A 14,607-nucleotide genomic window follows, 5' to 3' on the forward strand; every position below is an offset into this window, starting at 1 on the left:
CTTTCCTCCCCTTTGAAGGATTTATCCATGTTGCCCTATACATACTATGTACAGACACCCAAGCTATCAGCTTGGCCTACATCATCTAACTGTGTATTTTTTCCCTTCTTTTCCTGCAGAGCACATGGCCCAGACGCAGTATGATAGCTGGCCTCATTCCTACGTCTCACAGGGCATGTATTGCTTAGGTTCATCTGATGCTTGGGAGACCAGTGATCAGTCCCTCATTGCTTCCCCAGCAACTGGCTCCTACTTAGGCCAGAATTTTGATGAGTCGCAGACAAACCTTCAGGAAAGTATTTTGATTCAGAGCAGCCTTCTCCAGCAGCAACAGCTGCAGCAACAGCTGCAGCAACAGCAGCAGGAGCAAAACTTCATCCAGAGCACGGGGCTGGTCCATGTGTGGCCTCTGCAGACTGCGCAGGGTGGGAGTGGGGCAGAATCCAGCACTTACATGGAGGACCACCTTGAGGATAATGGGAACCCGCGGCTGGAGAAGGCTCCTCTCCTAAACAAGAAGCCCTCTCCAGAGGAGGATGATGTAGTATGCCGGGACCTGGAATCACTGTCTCCTCGAGAGGAGATGGAACATGCTGCACTGAGCCGCAAAGTCTCTGATGTTACCTCTTCTGGGGTGCAGTCTTTTGATGAGGAAGAGGGAGAAACAAACAACTGATGCTTTTTGTGAAATTCTCGTCACTGCTGAACAAAGAGTGGGGTGGCAAGGAATGAAATGACAGGGATTATTCTCTCCAGCTCCCCATACGTCCAAGCAGACACACTTTCAGTTTCTGACATTTAATTATTTTTTTAAACAAAAGGAAAATCTCAAAGTGATTGACACATGAAGACCTCTTCTTTCCCTCTACAGTGGACACATATTTTCAATTTTCATTGCTCTGAGCAATGCACCTGAGGTGCTTGGAGAGATCTGGATTGGTAAATCATTTCTAAGTCTTTTAAATACAAAGTCTTGGCTCTGGATTCAAACTCTTCTGGTGTAGGGATGTGTCTGATGAGATAGGCTTGATACAGGGAGTGGCTTTGTGGCTAGGATCCATTCTGACAGAATGGATGTTGCTTTGTGGACATGATGTTTTTGATAGAATATATGAATATAGACTGTTTTAAAATGAAGATATGGCTTTACAAATATAGATTGCACTAGTGTAGTGATTGTGGCTGCTACAGAGAATAAGGCTGTATTCAATACAGACTGTACTGAGATGAAGGATTCACTGTGTAACCAGATCCTCAATAGCACCTTGACATGAAATTGTAGTCTCAGTGGATACAGACTGCGCTCCATGGGCACGGGCTGTGCTGCAGTACAGATGGTCTGGCTCTGTGTGATGGCTGTACTGTGGCATGGAGGAATGAGTGCAGATATGTATCTAACCCTGCTCTGAGATACTCATGCTTTGGTTTCTTTGTAGTCTTTAATTTATTTGTTTCTCTCTTTGACATTTCTATCTTCCCAGGAGCTGGCAGGAATGCTGTGTCCTTTTGACATTGGGCACCGATACCAGTAGAAAGGACTTTGTCAGCTACTGAGTTGGTCACTAAGAGCTGACTCTTGTGGGGGGCTTGAGAACATGTCCATCTTGGTGCTGCTGCAGCATCCTTATGTCTTTTCCTTTGCCAGCAGCATTGGCAGATCAAGAGAGTCTGCAGATCCAGGAATAGCATGTACAGCTATGAGATCACAGATTACCAGTTTACGCTGGAATTTTCAGTTGTTGCTTTTTTTAAAAAAACTTTTTATATTGCTGTTTAAGTGTTCCTAAAAAAGCAGTTAGTAGTGGTGAAGGCCTGTACTCCCGTTGTTACTTATTATAAATACTGCACCTTTCCCATTTCTGCCACTCCTTCTGCAGTGCCAAACATAGATGGAGGAAAGGGGCTAGAGACAAAGTTTCTTCCTATTTCTTTCTTCGCCTTGCTTATATTTTTTTCTTTTGTTTTCCTACCTTCAGACAATGTAAATAACAATCAATGCTTGGTCTGTTTCTTTTTCCATCTCTGCTCTTTTTTTAGGAGTGGAGAAAACTGATTTTATAAGTCTTTTCTATTTTTTGGGTTCTGTTTTTTTTTTTCTTTCTTATTTTTTGTTAAAAAAATTACAGTTTGTTGACTAGTGGGAATTTGGTCTCTCACAGTTCCTCACTGTGTTTCTATGGACCTCCTTTTGAAGGGAAAGGACTTTGTAAGGTAACTGAAAAACTGTCTTCTCTTAAGCTTTCACCAGGAAACAAATAGGATCAAAAATAAAAGAAAAAAAATTGTACAAGGCCATTGATTTTGCTAGAGGGCTGAACAGAACAGTGGAAATTACACATGTTGTGTTTTAATTGCAATATCTCTAGGAACGAAGCATCAGCAAAGAATGGGTTTAGATGGGATACTAGATCTGATGAGCTAGAGGAAAGAATTTGCCTGGACACTGCCATACTGTGCCAGGGGCATCGCTTTCCCACTTTCTCTGATTCATACCTACTCTGTTCAGTTCATCAAGTGTTTGTCTCTTCTTTGCCTCCTCTTCAGGTTTGTATTTTTGGATTATAGGAGAATGATATGTGCTCACTTCTTGATTCAGCTTTAGGCTCATCAAGAATGTCTAAGGAGAGTGAAATGTGACCAAAATAGCATCATCAGATGTCAGAGTTCAGACAGCTCCTGGCAAGCAAAGTAACGTATGTCCAGGAATTATGAAAAGTACAAATGGGACTCTCAGGTAAAACTTTATCCCACTCAGCTTTCTCTCACATTGGCAGCTGTATGAAGAGGGAAGTCTAAGAATTCCCAGGTCTTTCCAGCCCTGACCATTTCAAGAGGATCTGTCTTCCCTCTCTGTCGTTCCTCTAAAGGAAAAGACCTCTGGGATTTTTAAGTCAGATTGACAATTTGGTATAGGTAAGAGATAAAAACTTTTATGACCTTTTTTTTTAGTCAGTTTCCTTGGGCTTTCTTAAATCTGTCTTAGGAGGTAGCTCTTCTCCTGAATGATGGACTTTCAATTTCTCTGTGCAGATGTTTACATATTCAAGTGCTGACTTCCCCTGGGCAGCAGCACTTGTTGAAGATGATTAACAGTTCTTTCAAGGTCTCTGCTAGCTCATTTTCCTGAACCGGTTTTTGATCTAGTTGATCAGGGCCCAGGAAATCACACTAACTAGAGCAGAGGACAGGGCAAGTGTCAAGGGCACCTCAGCAGAGGACAAATGAGGAAGTGTTAATCTTTTGTTACTTCTTTAAAAAAAACAACACAAAAAAACCTTCAGGGAAACGGAATGGTCTGGTGTGTTTTTTTGTGGGAGAAGATTTGAGTGGTTTGTTGTTTTTTTCTCATATGCCTCTCCAGGACCAATACGGATGGTCACAGTGTTTCAGAGAAGCTTCAAATTATCTTTCCATGTTGTCTATGTGACTGAGACAAGTGGGCCATCTTGTCTATGGTTTTTTTTCTTTTTTTTTTTTTTCTTTTTTTTGGGCATTTAATTAGGCATATAATCAGTGTCTAAAAGATATACATTTTCCTCCATGCAAGGTAATGACAGGGAAATATCAACATAGGAAAAAGCGTGAAAAAAATAAAGATTGAACCTATGGAAAATTCTTTGGATTTCAGTAGTGAGGGAAAACCTACCTAGAGTTTTCCAGCCTCTGTTGAATAGGATAGAAAATCATACCCTGCTGTGTAATTTCATAACTTGATCTCTAGAAATGTATAGATAGACTCATTCTTTGTGGAGTCTAATGAGCTTGAGGAGTACTCTGTGAAAACTTTAAAGCTTACTAAATTCTATAATTTTTTTCATAAAGGTCATGACTTTCTGTGAATAAAATTCCAGCCTATTTCTGAAAGATGAAAAAGGCTATTTTTCACAACCTCTCTGCAATCCAGAAGATAAATGTATCTGCCTCTCTAATTGAAAGGAACTTGACTGGAGATAACAGGCCATCCATAATCACCTGCTACTTGAATAAGCATCCAGAGCTAGACTGGAAAGGTGATTTGAATATAAGTGAAATGGTTTGTATAACCTGGCCTTTTCTTATGTAATAGGCTTGCTGCTTGTGTGTATCCTCTATCAGAGAGAGGTACCTGGAACCTGAAGCACATTTTCCAAAAAAGCCATCATTATGTACTTACACCTATTGAAGCATATGGAAGGCACAGGTGCTCTGTGAGCAAAATTTGGCTTCCAGTTCTTAATCCTGGTGAGGGTGGATGAGTTGTACAGTGTCCAGCCAAGTACTCAGAGTGCAGATTGAACAGTGAGGCTGAAAATAGTAAGGAAACATAAGCTGAGTATACCTGATCTATCATCAGGGTTGCTTATTTCTGATCAATTATACTGCTTGATTTAAACCCAGAAAATAGAATGGGGGAGAAATAAGAACATCAGATTGGTGAAATCTTGGCAGATTTGTTATATTAAGATTTGGAACAAGTGCTGGAACCAGCAGCTTTGGGCTGCCCTAATAACGCATGAAAAGTGACTACCTCAGAACCAACTAAACATCGGAGATGAGCATGTTTCATCTCTAAGGCATAGTTTCTGGCTCACTTACATGTTGAGGGGGATGTAGGGAATTAGTGAGTAGTACATGAATATTCTATCCTAAAGGCCTTGATCAAAGAAAGTGGCTAGGAAAGCGAGGCACCTTAGAACCACTAAGTCATTGGTTTGGGCCTCTACCTTCCTAGCAGCTGTTAATCTTCCCTTTATGACCATTGATATAATTTGATGAATGTCAGATTATTGCTTAATTGTTCCCCTTGCTTTTTTTCAGTGATGGCATCAGAAATGACGTACTGCTAGTGCTCCTGTTCCTGTTATTATATGACTTAGAGGGAGGGCAGATCTTATTTACTTTACCTAAGATACAGTGGAGTGCCTCTGTTTAGGCAGCTCTGGACTGCACCCATCCAATTCAGTCATATGAGATCTACAGACCCTGCTGTGTTTCACAGGATGAATTCCTTCCATTCAGGACCCTGGGATTACCGTGACTCAACAATTTTGCTTGTTTGGTCCAAACCTTAAAGTCAAGAACCATACAAGAGAAGCTCACATAATTTTTTCTTTATATATGTATTTTAAGCATTCTTCACAAGGTTTTTGAGTTTTCTTCAACCCCATTACCTCACACTCTGGGGTGGAGAAGTCAATCTGCTTCTTCAGTTTCTGTGCTTCTAAATCAGCAACTTCTGGGAAACCGCTGACAAGTCACCCACTTCCCTTTTCTCTCTTACCCCTTTAAGACTTTAAATCATCTTTCATGGTAAGCTTGCAGCAGTGAACAGAGTTTAACCATAACTTTAAGATGATAAAATGGCGAGATGCTGTGAAGGAAGCAGCCCTCTGCCCTGATTGTACTTACCTCCCACAGCTCTTGTACAGATACTGATACACAGCTGACCCCACAGCAAACCTTTATACTCTAGTGCAAAAGGAAAGAGGGAGCAGCTGTGAGCAGATGGAGAATGAGCATTATTCTCAGCATCTGGCATTTATATCAGGTTAGGTAAACTGTGAAAGTCCATTTTGAAATAGTATCTCCATGACAAGTCTAAGCTGCCAAAAGAAGCTGTCATGCTTCCTGCCTTTCCTCTCCAACAACTGTATGCTTCTGCTGCCTAAGAAGCATCAGTATTAACATTCATTTGGCTGCTCAGGAACTGGCACCTATGAAAATGAACTCAGTTCCCTATTAAAACAAGAGTTTCAGCAATTTTTATTGTTTTAATTTGTAAGCCAAGTGTTGGTGAGTTCCTGTGAAATGTGCAGATAGTCAAGTTATTTCTCTGATTGCAGATGCAACTCATTGTGAAATTTTTATCCAATTAGAATAAACTTACTTGGTATGTGAGGGAGGATGTACTTTTCCTTCATCTTTGAAAAACAGTTCACAACATGCTTAATTCTTCAGGGGAATTGTGTAAGAAATACTCAAAATATTAAATTACTATTTTCCAAATGAAGTTAATGTGAATTCTGTCTGTAGTGGACAAGCAAAATATCTAAATTTAGCTCAGTTTGCTTTTACTGTTGTGTTGGTAATTGCCAAGAAAGAGAAACAAACAAATATATTGTGGAGAGCAGGGTTAGAATTTTAGTTGTTCGTAACTTTTAATCTGTACCACATCGATCTGTTCAGTTTACCAAAGTCCCTACTGTCTTGCAGTCTAAACCTCTTCCATTTATTTTTTTCTGGATGGAATATCCTTGTTCCTTGTTCAGGCAACTCTAAACAAATCACTGTTTCCTTTAAACTAATTGTTTGACTTTTTTTTTTTTCTTCCCCAAAAGAAGAACAAGAAAGGAAATAGAAATGAAACCCATTTCAATACCGAGATTATCAGCAACACCAGCTTAAAACTAGAAAAATATAAGTAACGGATTCATTGGGAATTTGATTCTGCTCCCCTGTAGTAATCTGACAGGGAAAAATTGCTATGCCATGGCTCAGGGAAAGGAAAAATAAACAGGGAACATGTTAGTAAAGTAGTGCCTATTAGAACTAAACATATGTGTAGCACAGCCTACAGTCATTAAAGCACAGTCTCAAATATGAATGCAGGCTGCAAAGTCAACATCAGGTACCTCTTCTGTATTACAGTTGTTTAGCAGACTAAATAGCAGTGAATCTGCACAGGAACAGAAGAGTGAAACTTGACATCTGTGTTAGAGCAATGTCTTTCTTCATCTCAGAATGCATCTAGAAGCCTGAGCAAGAATTAACTGGGGTGGGAAAGAGGACAGATAGTTATTATGTTAAGAAATGGAAACAGGAGACTTGCATTACAACATTAGGGTCTATTTACTTTTTTCTCCAACACAGGGAAAAAAGTGGTATCTTCTCTTTGATAATCAAGAGAAGCTCTATAAATGTTTGTTGTTGGTCCATAAGATGGACCAAGAGAAAAAGGTGGTTAATTGGTTTTTGTTTTGTTTTGTTTTGTTTTTTGTCAGTGCAGATACACAACGCTGGAATTGGAAAAAATTAGACCAGGACTCTGAGAAAGAGTATATTTACTAAAACTGTGGAGACTTGTTTCTTAAAGTTATGAAAACTTGTTCAAGTAAGAAGGCTCTCAGTGCAGATATCAAAAGACTTATGTACTGATGAGTGGTAGCTGCTGTCTTCTAGGAACAGAGGAGTTGCAGTGTTCTGTAAAAAGAATGTTATCTGTTTTTATTGGGGATGTTTTGCATGTGCTAGTCTTGTTTCTGCTTTTCCCTAAGGGAGCAAATGTCCGTGCTAGTCAGACAAAAAATCTAAAATGGATTTTCTCCATGATGGAAACAAGAATATGTGAATGAAGATTTACTTGTAATGAGATAAAATCATCTAGTACAGATTTACTAGTCTGCTGGATTCATTTTCATTAGGCATGGAACTCCAGTGATATGTTGCAGGTTAAAAGGTTAGGAACCCTTTTCTAAAGGTCTTTTGAGCTTCCATGGGGCAAATGCAGGTGGACTTCACTTCTTTTTGGATATTGCATGTGAGCAATGTAGCAAGCCAAAAGCTCTTTTGAAGGCATATATTCTTGTTTGGCTTCGTTTTCTCCTCTCTGGTTTGTGGATATTGTTCATGATTGGAGGTCTCTGGGAATTCCTAGACAATAAGGTAGGAACTCAGAAGTAATTTCACAGGGAACAGAATTTATCTTGTTTCAGCTCTTTTCATATATAGGAAGGTCCAGACTGAGGATCTGGGAGATGCAAGTGTGGTTGATGGGACTCTTGGGGTGTAACGGGGAATGCATTCCTGGAGCATGTTTAAAAGTAAGTAAAGGTTTGGGACTCCAGGTATTGTATTCTTAGTTTCTGAAACTGCTTTATCATGAGTGTATGGGACAATGGAAGTTGCAGCAGAGCAATTTTAAGACCAGTCTGTACACATTTTCTGTAGGGGAAGGCTGCATGGTGATTATTTGTATTCTTTCAAACTAGTGTTTACAGAGATGCACTAATGTTTGGTGGGAAAGTATGGAATGAATGGAAGTAAAACGAAAAGAGGAAGAGGTCCACTATTGTAAGCTTTCATCCCTACCTAGCCCTTAATGATGATTTGCCTTTGGTCTTCCAGCTCCAAAACATGTTTGCCTGAAAAGTTTTGTTGAATATACTTCGCATGTTTTGATAATGTGACTTATGAGATAACACTTCTACGAAGATATATATATAAATACATACATATACAAATACATACATACACATACATACATGTACACACACTACATATAGACTTAGGAAACTGTATGGCATTATACACCTCCATGCCTGTATGTGGCAGCAACCACATAGGGGAGGTAGCTCAAAATAGCATGTACAGTCCTTTATGGAGTTGTTATTAAACAGAATGTGGTCTTGCCATCCTGGCTGGTGGAAGTGTTTTATTTCTGTGGGACAGGGGAGTTGCGTCTGAGGAAGGATGATCTCAGGAAAGGGGGTGGGCCTCAATTAGTCTCTCTGATGGAAAACCTTGAAAAGAATGCACGTGGCTTGAAGAAACTTCCTAGAGTAGACCATCATATACTGTTTCTCACTGAGAATATAAGAACATCACATGTTCTGCTACACAGGGTTAAAATCTCATGTGTGTCTGTGGTTACCTTGAAACAAATTCTTGGCCATTGTGACAAATATGATACAGTCACACTGACAGGATCTTCTAGTTTAGCAGAGTGAGTTTTCCTGTTACACTGTAAGGGCATTTTTCATATGAGATGTGTAAGTCTTATCCTGGAATTAGTGATATGCTGACACACCTACTACAGTTGGACAGAAGATTCGCAACAGTAGGTTAGGATGGGACGTAAAGAGGTGTCTGATTCTGGGGTGGTACAGGCACTGATCATGAATAGCAACACTCTGGTTTCATGTTTTATTTTTAAATTGGCACTTCTTGGACTGCTGTTTGATAGCAGGTTGGGGGAATTGATTAATCCAGAGAGAATGGAGCATTTCTGAAATTCCAGTATTCTTGTGTTGTCTGCCTCTTCTTAAAGGATTTTGGGCCAAATCCAGTAGCACTTTGTAAATTGTATGAGAATTCTAAGTTCTAAACATGAAAGATACTTATTTTGTCATGAAGATATTTACTTGTGTTTTTCCATTGATTCTCTCAGGGTTTAAGCAGTGTTGCTTGCCCTGTTTAAGGCATACTCTATTTTCTAATAAGGAATTTTTAGCTGATCTTTGCTTTCTGTCTTCTGTTCAAAATTAATTTCCTCCCATTTTACATACCTTTGCCTACTGGATAGATTCCCACCCATCTTTTGGTATACGTGTCTGCATAAATATATTCATTTAGTTAATTGTGATTTAGTTTAACTCCTTACATTTTTTTTCCTCCAGTCCTGTAAGTCCCTAGTATCCTAGTATTTACTTTTTGTGTGTTGTTTGGTTGTTGTGGGTTTTTTTTTTTCTCCAAATGGCATCTAAATAGTCATCTAAATGCAGAGTCTTGAACAAAATCAGTTATTGCACTTGAGCCCCTGGAAAAAGAACATGTCTCCTGAGCTTAGAAATGGTACCTTAAATATAGGAAAATTGTTTTCTGAATTTAAGATGATGCTACAAAGATGATGTGCAACTACTGAGTGCTACACCTATCAGAACTCTTTTATCATCATCCAAGTCTAGATTTATTCCTCAGTTAAGTACTTATCCTCTGGATTTAGCTTCTGAGCCCCAGCATGATCTTCACTCTGTGGTATCTGTCCCGGTGTCTCATCCACACTGTTTTCTTATTCCTCTCTCTAGACAAGATGGCAAATTTGCTCTGTTTCTCACATTTTATTGTCTTATGTTATCTCACATATTTTTCAAGTCAGTAATGAAAAGAGTAAATAAAAAGGGCATAAGAAAATTCATGCTGTACACCTCACTGGCTCTGCATTTTGCCAGCTACGAGGGTATTTTCCACGAATAGTACTTCAGAAAGTTCATGACTTCTGTGCCATAAGCTAACAACAAAAGGAGGACCAGAGATAACACTGATCTGCTACTTGGTGAGGATGATCACCTCACAAATAGGGATGCAGAGAAGTTTAATGCCTTCTTTGCCTTAGTCTTTGGCTCTGGGACTGCTGGAGCCCTGAGTTGGAGGACTGTGATCATGATAAACTTCTATCCATTTTTGAACCTGAATAGGATTTGCTGCTCTGGCTGGATACCCGTGAGTCTGTGGGGCCCACTGGGATTCATCCCAAGATACTCCAAGAGCTCACCAGTGTCATCATGTGACGTCTCTCTCCATTATTTTTCAACAATCTTGAGGATCTGGAGAGTACCCAGTCAACTGAAAGCTGGCATGTATCGTCTCAGTAATCAAGAAGGGCGATAAAGAATACCTGGGTAATTATAGGCCTATCAGTCTTACTTCCAGTGCCTGGCAAAATTATGGAGAAAGTTATTCTGAAAGTTATTGAAAGACAGTGTAGTCAGTGATCACAGCCAACATGGGTTCACAAGGGGAAAGTGCTGTTTAATGAACTGAATTTCTTTTTATGACCAGCTTACCCACTTAGTTGACCAAGGGAAGCCAGTTGATGTGATCTTTCTGGATTTCAGCAAAGCTTTTGATAATATCTTTCACAGCCTCCTCTTGGACAAAATGTCAAGTGATAGAGAGATACATAATATGATAGATAGAACAGCTCGCTGATGGGTCAGTCTTGATTGTAGTAAATTATGTCAGGCTGGTGTCTAAGTCACTAGTGGAGTTCTGCAGGGCTCTTTAATATTTTCGTAAGTGACCTGGACGTAGGACTCAAAGCTATACTAAGTGATTTTGTAGATAATACTATTGGGAGGAGCCATGGATTCCCTTGAGTGTAGAGAGGCCTTAACAAATTGGAGGTCTGGGCAATCACCAACTACATAAGTTTATGAGAGCAAGTGCTACATTCTGCACCTAGGATGGGGCAACCCTGGCTATCTTTACAGACTGTGGGTCAAGAAGCTGACGACAAGTTGAATTTGAGTCAGCAGTGTACCCTGGCAGCTGAAAGGGCCAACCACACCCTTGGGTGCATCAGGCCCAGCACTGCCAGGCAGGAGAGGAAAGGGATTGTCCCACTCTGCTCTTGTGCAGCCTCACCTTGAGCACTGTGTGCAAATATGAGCACCACCATCTAGGAAAGAAGTAAAACTACTAGAGAGTGTTCAAAGAAGGGGTGTGAAGATGGTGAAGGGTCTGAACGAGCAGCTCTAGGTCCTGTGGTTTGTTCCCAGAGCAGAGGAGCTGAGGGGAGGCCTGATGGCAGCTGCAGCTCCTCACAGGGAGCGGAGGGGCAGCGCTGAACTCTGCTCTGTGTGACAGCGACAGGGCCCAAGGGAACGGCATGGAGCTGTGTCAGGGGAGGGCAGATGGGGAGTTAGGAAAGGTTCTTCACCAGAGGGTGGCCGGGCCCTGGAACAGGCCCCCCAGGGTAGTGGGCATGGCTCCAAGCTGCCAGATGGTTTTTTTGTTTGTTTTAGTTTTTCAGTTTAAATAAATCCAAGTCTGTGACAAATTTGGTCATAATCCAACCATTCCACAACCTTCACAACCTTCCCCTCTCCCCCCCCTCCCCCTTTTTTTTCTTTACTTTTTTCTTTGTTTTCTTTTCCCAAAGCCTATTTGTTTAAATGCACAATAGAAATCTGAGGGTGGGAAAAGGAATTTTTTTTTTTCACAGCTGTATTTCTCATAAGCTTCTCATTGCTGTATTTTCCGTTTCTTGCTATGCAGAATAATTGTGAAGTTTCTAATTTGAGCTTGTGTGACTTTAATTCTGACCACCATTTAAGTAGGTCTTGTATTTTATCATCTGTCCTTTAAAATAAATATGTAACTATTCACTGAACAGCCAGATATTAACAGCTTTTAGATTGTAGCTTGTATAAAGCAAGCAATTCATGTAGATGCTCTACAAGCATTTCCTCTAAGTGGTTTATTTTAAAAATTTGCTACTGGACTTTTCCTCTGCATCTTTTGTTCTGTATGTCAGGTCCAGTCTTTTAAGTTGGCTGGATGTGTCTCAGTAACTAGTTTTACTGTGGAGCACAAGAAGTTTCCACAAGCAGCATCGAAACTGCTTGGATATTAGCAAAAGCACATCTGAAAGCCCAGTGCTCAAACTAGTAGTAGGTTTGTCTAAGACTGGTTTCATTAGTTGTGCTAATCCCAGTGAATATTCACAGTATTGTCTCTAGCACAATGAGGCTGCATCAGGACTTCCAACAAGCTGAAGGGGAGAGATTTGGCTCATAACACAGGCAACCCAATTATAGACCTGTCTGCTACTGCAAACGCATGATTTGGAAAGGGTGATGGAGTGACGAGCCAGCAGTGTGCTGTTGTGGCCAAGAAGGCCAATAGTATTCTGGGGTGCATCACAAGAGTGGCCAGCAGGTTGAGGGAGGTTATGGTCCCCCTCTACTCTGCCTTGGTGAGGCCACATCTGGAGTACTGTGTCCAGTTCTGGGCTCCGCAGTTCAATAAAAACAAGGAACTACTGGACAAGGTCCAGTAGATGGTCACAGAGATGGCTGGAACATCTCCCATATGAAGAAAGGCTAGGAGACATGGGACTCTTCAGCCTGGAGAAGACTGAAGGGATCTCATTACTGCTTATAAATACCTAAAGATCAGGATCTCATTGGCCTGGGCTCTTTTCAGTTGTGTTAAGTGACAGGACAAGGGCAATGGGCAAAAACTACAACACAGGGAGTTCCATACAAATACGAGGAAGGCTTTCTTTACTGTGAGGGTAATAGAGCACTGAATCAGGCTGCCCATAGTGGTTGTGCAATCTCCTTCTCTGGAGATATTCAGCATCTGCCTGGACACTTTTCTATGCAACATATTCTAGAAACCTACTTTAGTGGAGAGGTTGGACTTGATGTTACCCAGAGGTCCCTTCCAACTCATACGATTTTGTGATTCTGTGATATTTGTGTGTGTGTGTATGTGTGTGTTTGTCCTTGTCATAACTACCCAAAGCCTTATCCATTGTCATATTAGTCTTGCCTTCTTTATTTTTAACTTACATATGACTTTAAAAAAAAGACTTCTGCTTTCAAATTTAAATGCCACATAAAAGGAAGACTTCCAAGTTTTGGTAGATTAGAATTTCATATATTCATGCACTCATTAACTGAAAAACAGTAAGCTGGCAATTAGATGAGAGTAGGATTCCATTTTTCTTGAGAATACAAGGCAAAAGGGTGATTTTTTATGGCTTTTTGTATGTGTGTGTGTGGTGGTGATTACCTAAAAATGTCTGCTGTGATGGAGATTTTTAACTATCATGTTCTTCTCAGAGTATTTCCTTATATGTTGGGTACCAAATGTAGTTCAGCATGTGCTTGGAGTTGAAAATGCTGAACAAGATGAACTCTTTTTCAGCACTTTGAGTGATAATGGCAAGCTTGGTGTGACACAAAACTTTGCCCAAAATAAGTAATTCTAAGCAACTGCACAGATTATCTAGGAGAAAAGCAAGCTTCTGTTGTTCAAAACAGCTTCAGAGCTTCTTGTTTCTCAAGGCTTGCTTGAACTTGAATTTTTGAGATTTGATTTTTTCAATGAAGAGGAGGGTCTCATTGATGAAATAAATTTTCATGACAATTTTATTTGGGAGAAAAATTATTTCTGTGTATTCTGTCAAACTTTGACAGGATGAGAGATACAGGTATTATAGTGACTGATCAATGATGCTTTGTATGTAGGACAGAAGTTTCAAGTTTAAACTTCGGAGGAGTGTACTGGGATTACCCAAGAGGGTGCAGATGTAGAATTTTCTTGACAAAAGTTCAGTGTCAGCTAACTGGATATCTCACACCTACTAAAATACTTGGCATCAACTCAGAGAAGATTTTATTATAGTAAAAATGGAAGAGGAAACATTGTCAGAAATCACAGGTCATCTTTGCAGTATGTTTTTTTGTTTCCTCCTGGCTCCATATTCATGTATGCATAATTTTTCTCAGATGAGAAAATGACATGGATGAATACTGCTTCTGCTCAAAGGGTGGGACATACCTGGAATGGATCTTAAGCGATGTCTCCACAGAGCAGCAGTAAAAACATGCACCTTACTGCTTACTGCTTCCCCACAGAGAGCAGTCCAGTTCATCAAAGTTACTCTGAGACAGCTAAGAGTAACAGGAAGAGAGATGCATGTGTGTGTATGTGCGGGCATGCGTGTATATGCCCTTGTACCCTCATGTAAGACCTCACGAAACTTTTCAGGTTAGCTTGTTTCTTATTGTGAGCTTTCCAAGCCCTTCCATGTGCATCGTTTTTTGTTCTAGCTTCATCTCCCCCAGCTCACAACCTGTCTGTCATGACTCATGCACTCTCTGACTCTGATTTAGATTCCATCTGCTCTCCCATCCAGTCAAACCCATGTTCTTCTGTTAATACACTACAGGAGAAGTGGGGGACTGGAGCAAAACATGTATCTGTATTCAAACTAGAAGCGGCAGAGCTGCACTGACATCAGCCTCTAAATTTCTCCATCTTATCTCAGTGCAGTTGTTTTGCTAAGCAAAATGTGGTAAAACCAAATCTGTACTTGCTGGTAGGGGCTGAATCAGA

The 14,607-nt window shown here is 40.4% G+C and overlaps 1 protein-coding gene across 3 annotated transcripts in view; it reads left to right on the top strand.

Moving 5' to 3' along the window:
* FAM131B (family with sequence similarity 131 member B) overlaps positions 1 to 14,263 on the top strand; it is a 60,953-nt gene extending 46,690 nt beyond the window's left edge. For all 3 annotated transcript variants that reach the window (XM_090149357.1, XM_031610293.2, XM_090149350.1), the window contains one exon: positions 120 to 14,263. In XM_090149357.1, coding sequence (XP_090005483.1) covers positions 120 to 676 — 557 coding nt within the window. In that variant the 3' untranslated portion in view covers positions 677 to 14,263. The remainder of the gene's footprint in view (positions 1 to 119) is intronic.
* Positions 14,264 to 14,607: the final 344 nt, after the last annotated feature.

Source organism: Phasianus colchicus, chromosome 1 (genome assembly GCF_987193195.1).
Source record: "Phasianus colchicus chromosome 1, bPhaCol1.hap1.1, whole genome shotgun sequence".
In the NCBI taxonomy this organism is placed as follows: Eukaryota; Metazoa; Chordata; class Aves; order Galliformes; family Phasianidae; genus Phasianus; species Phasianus colchicus.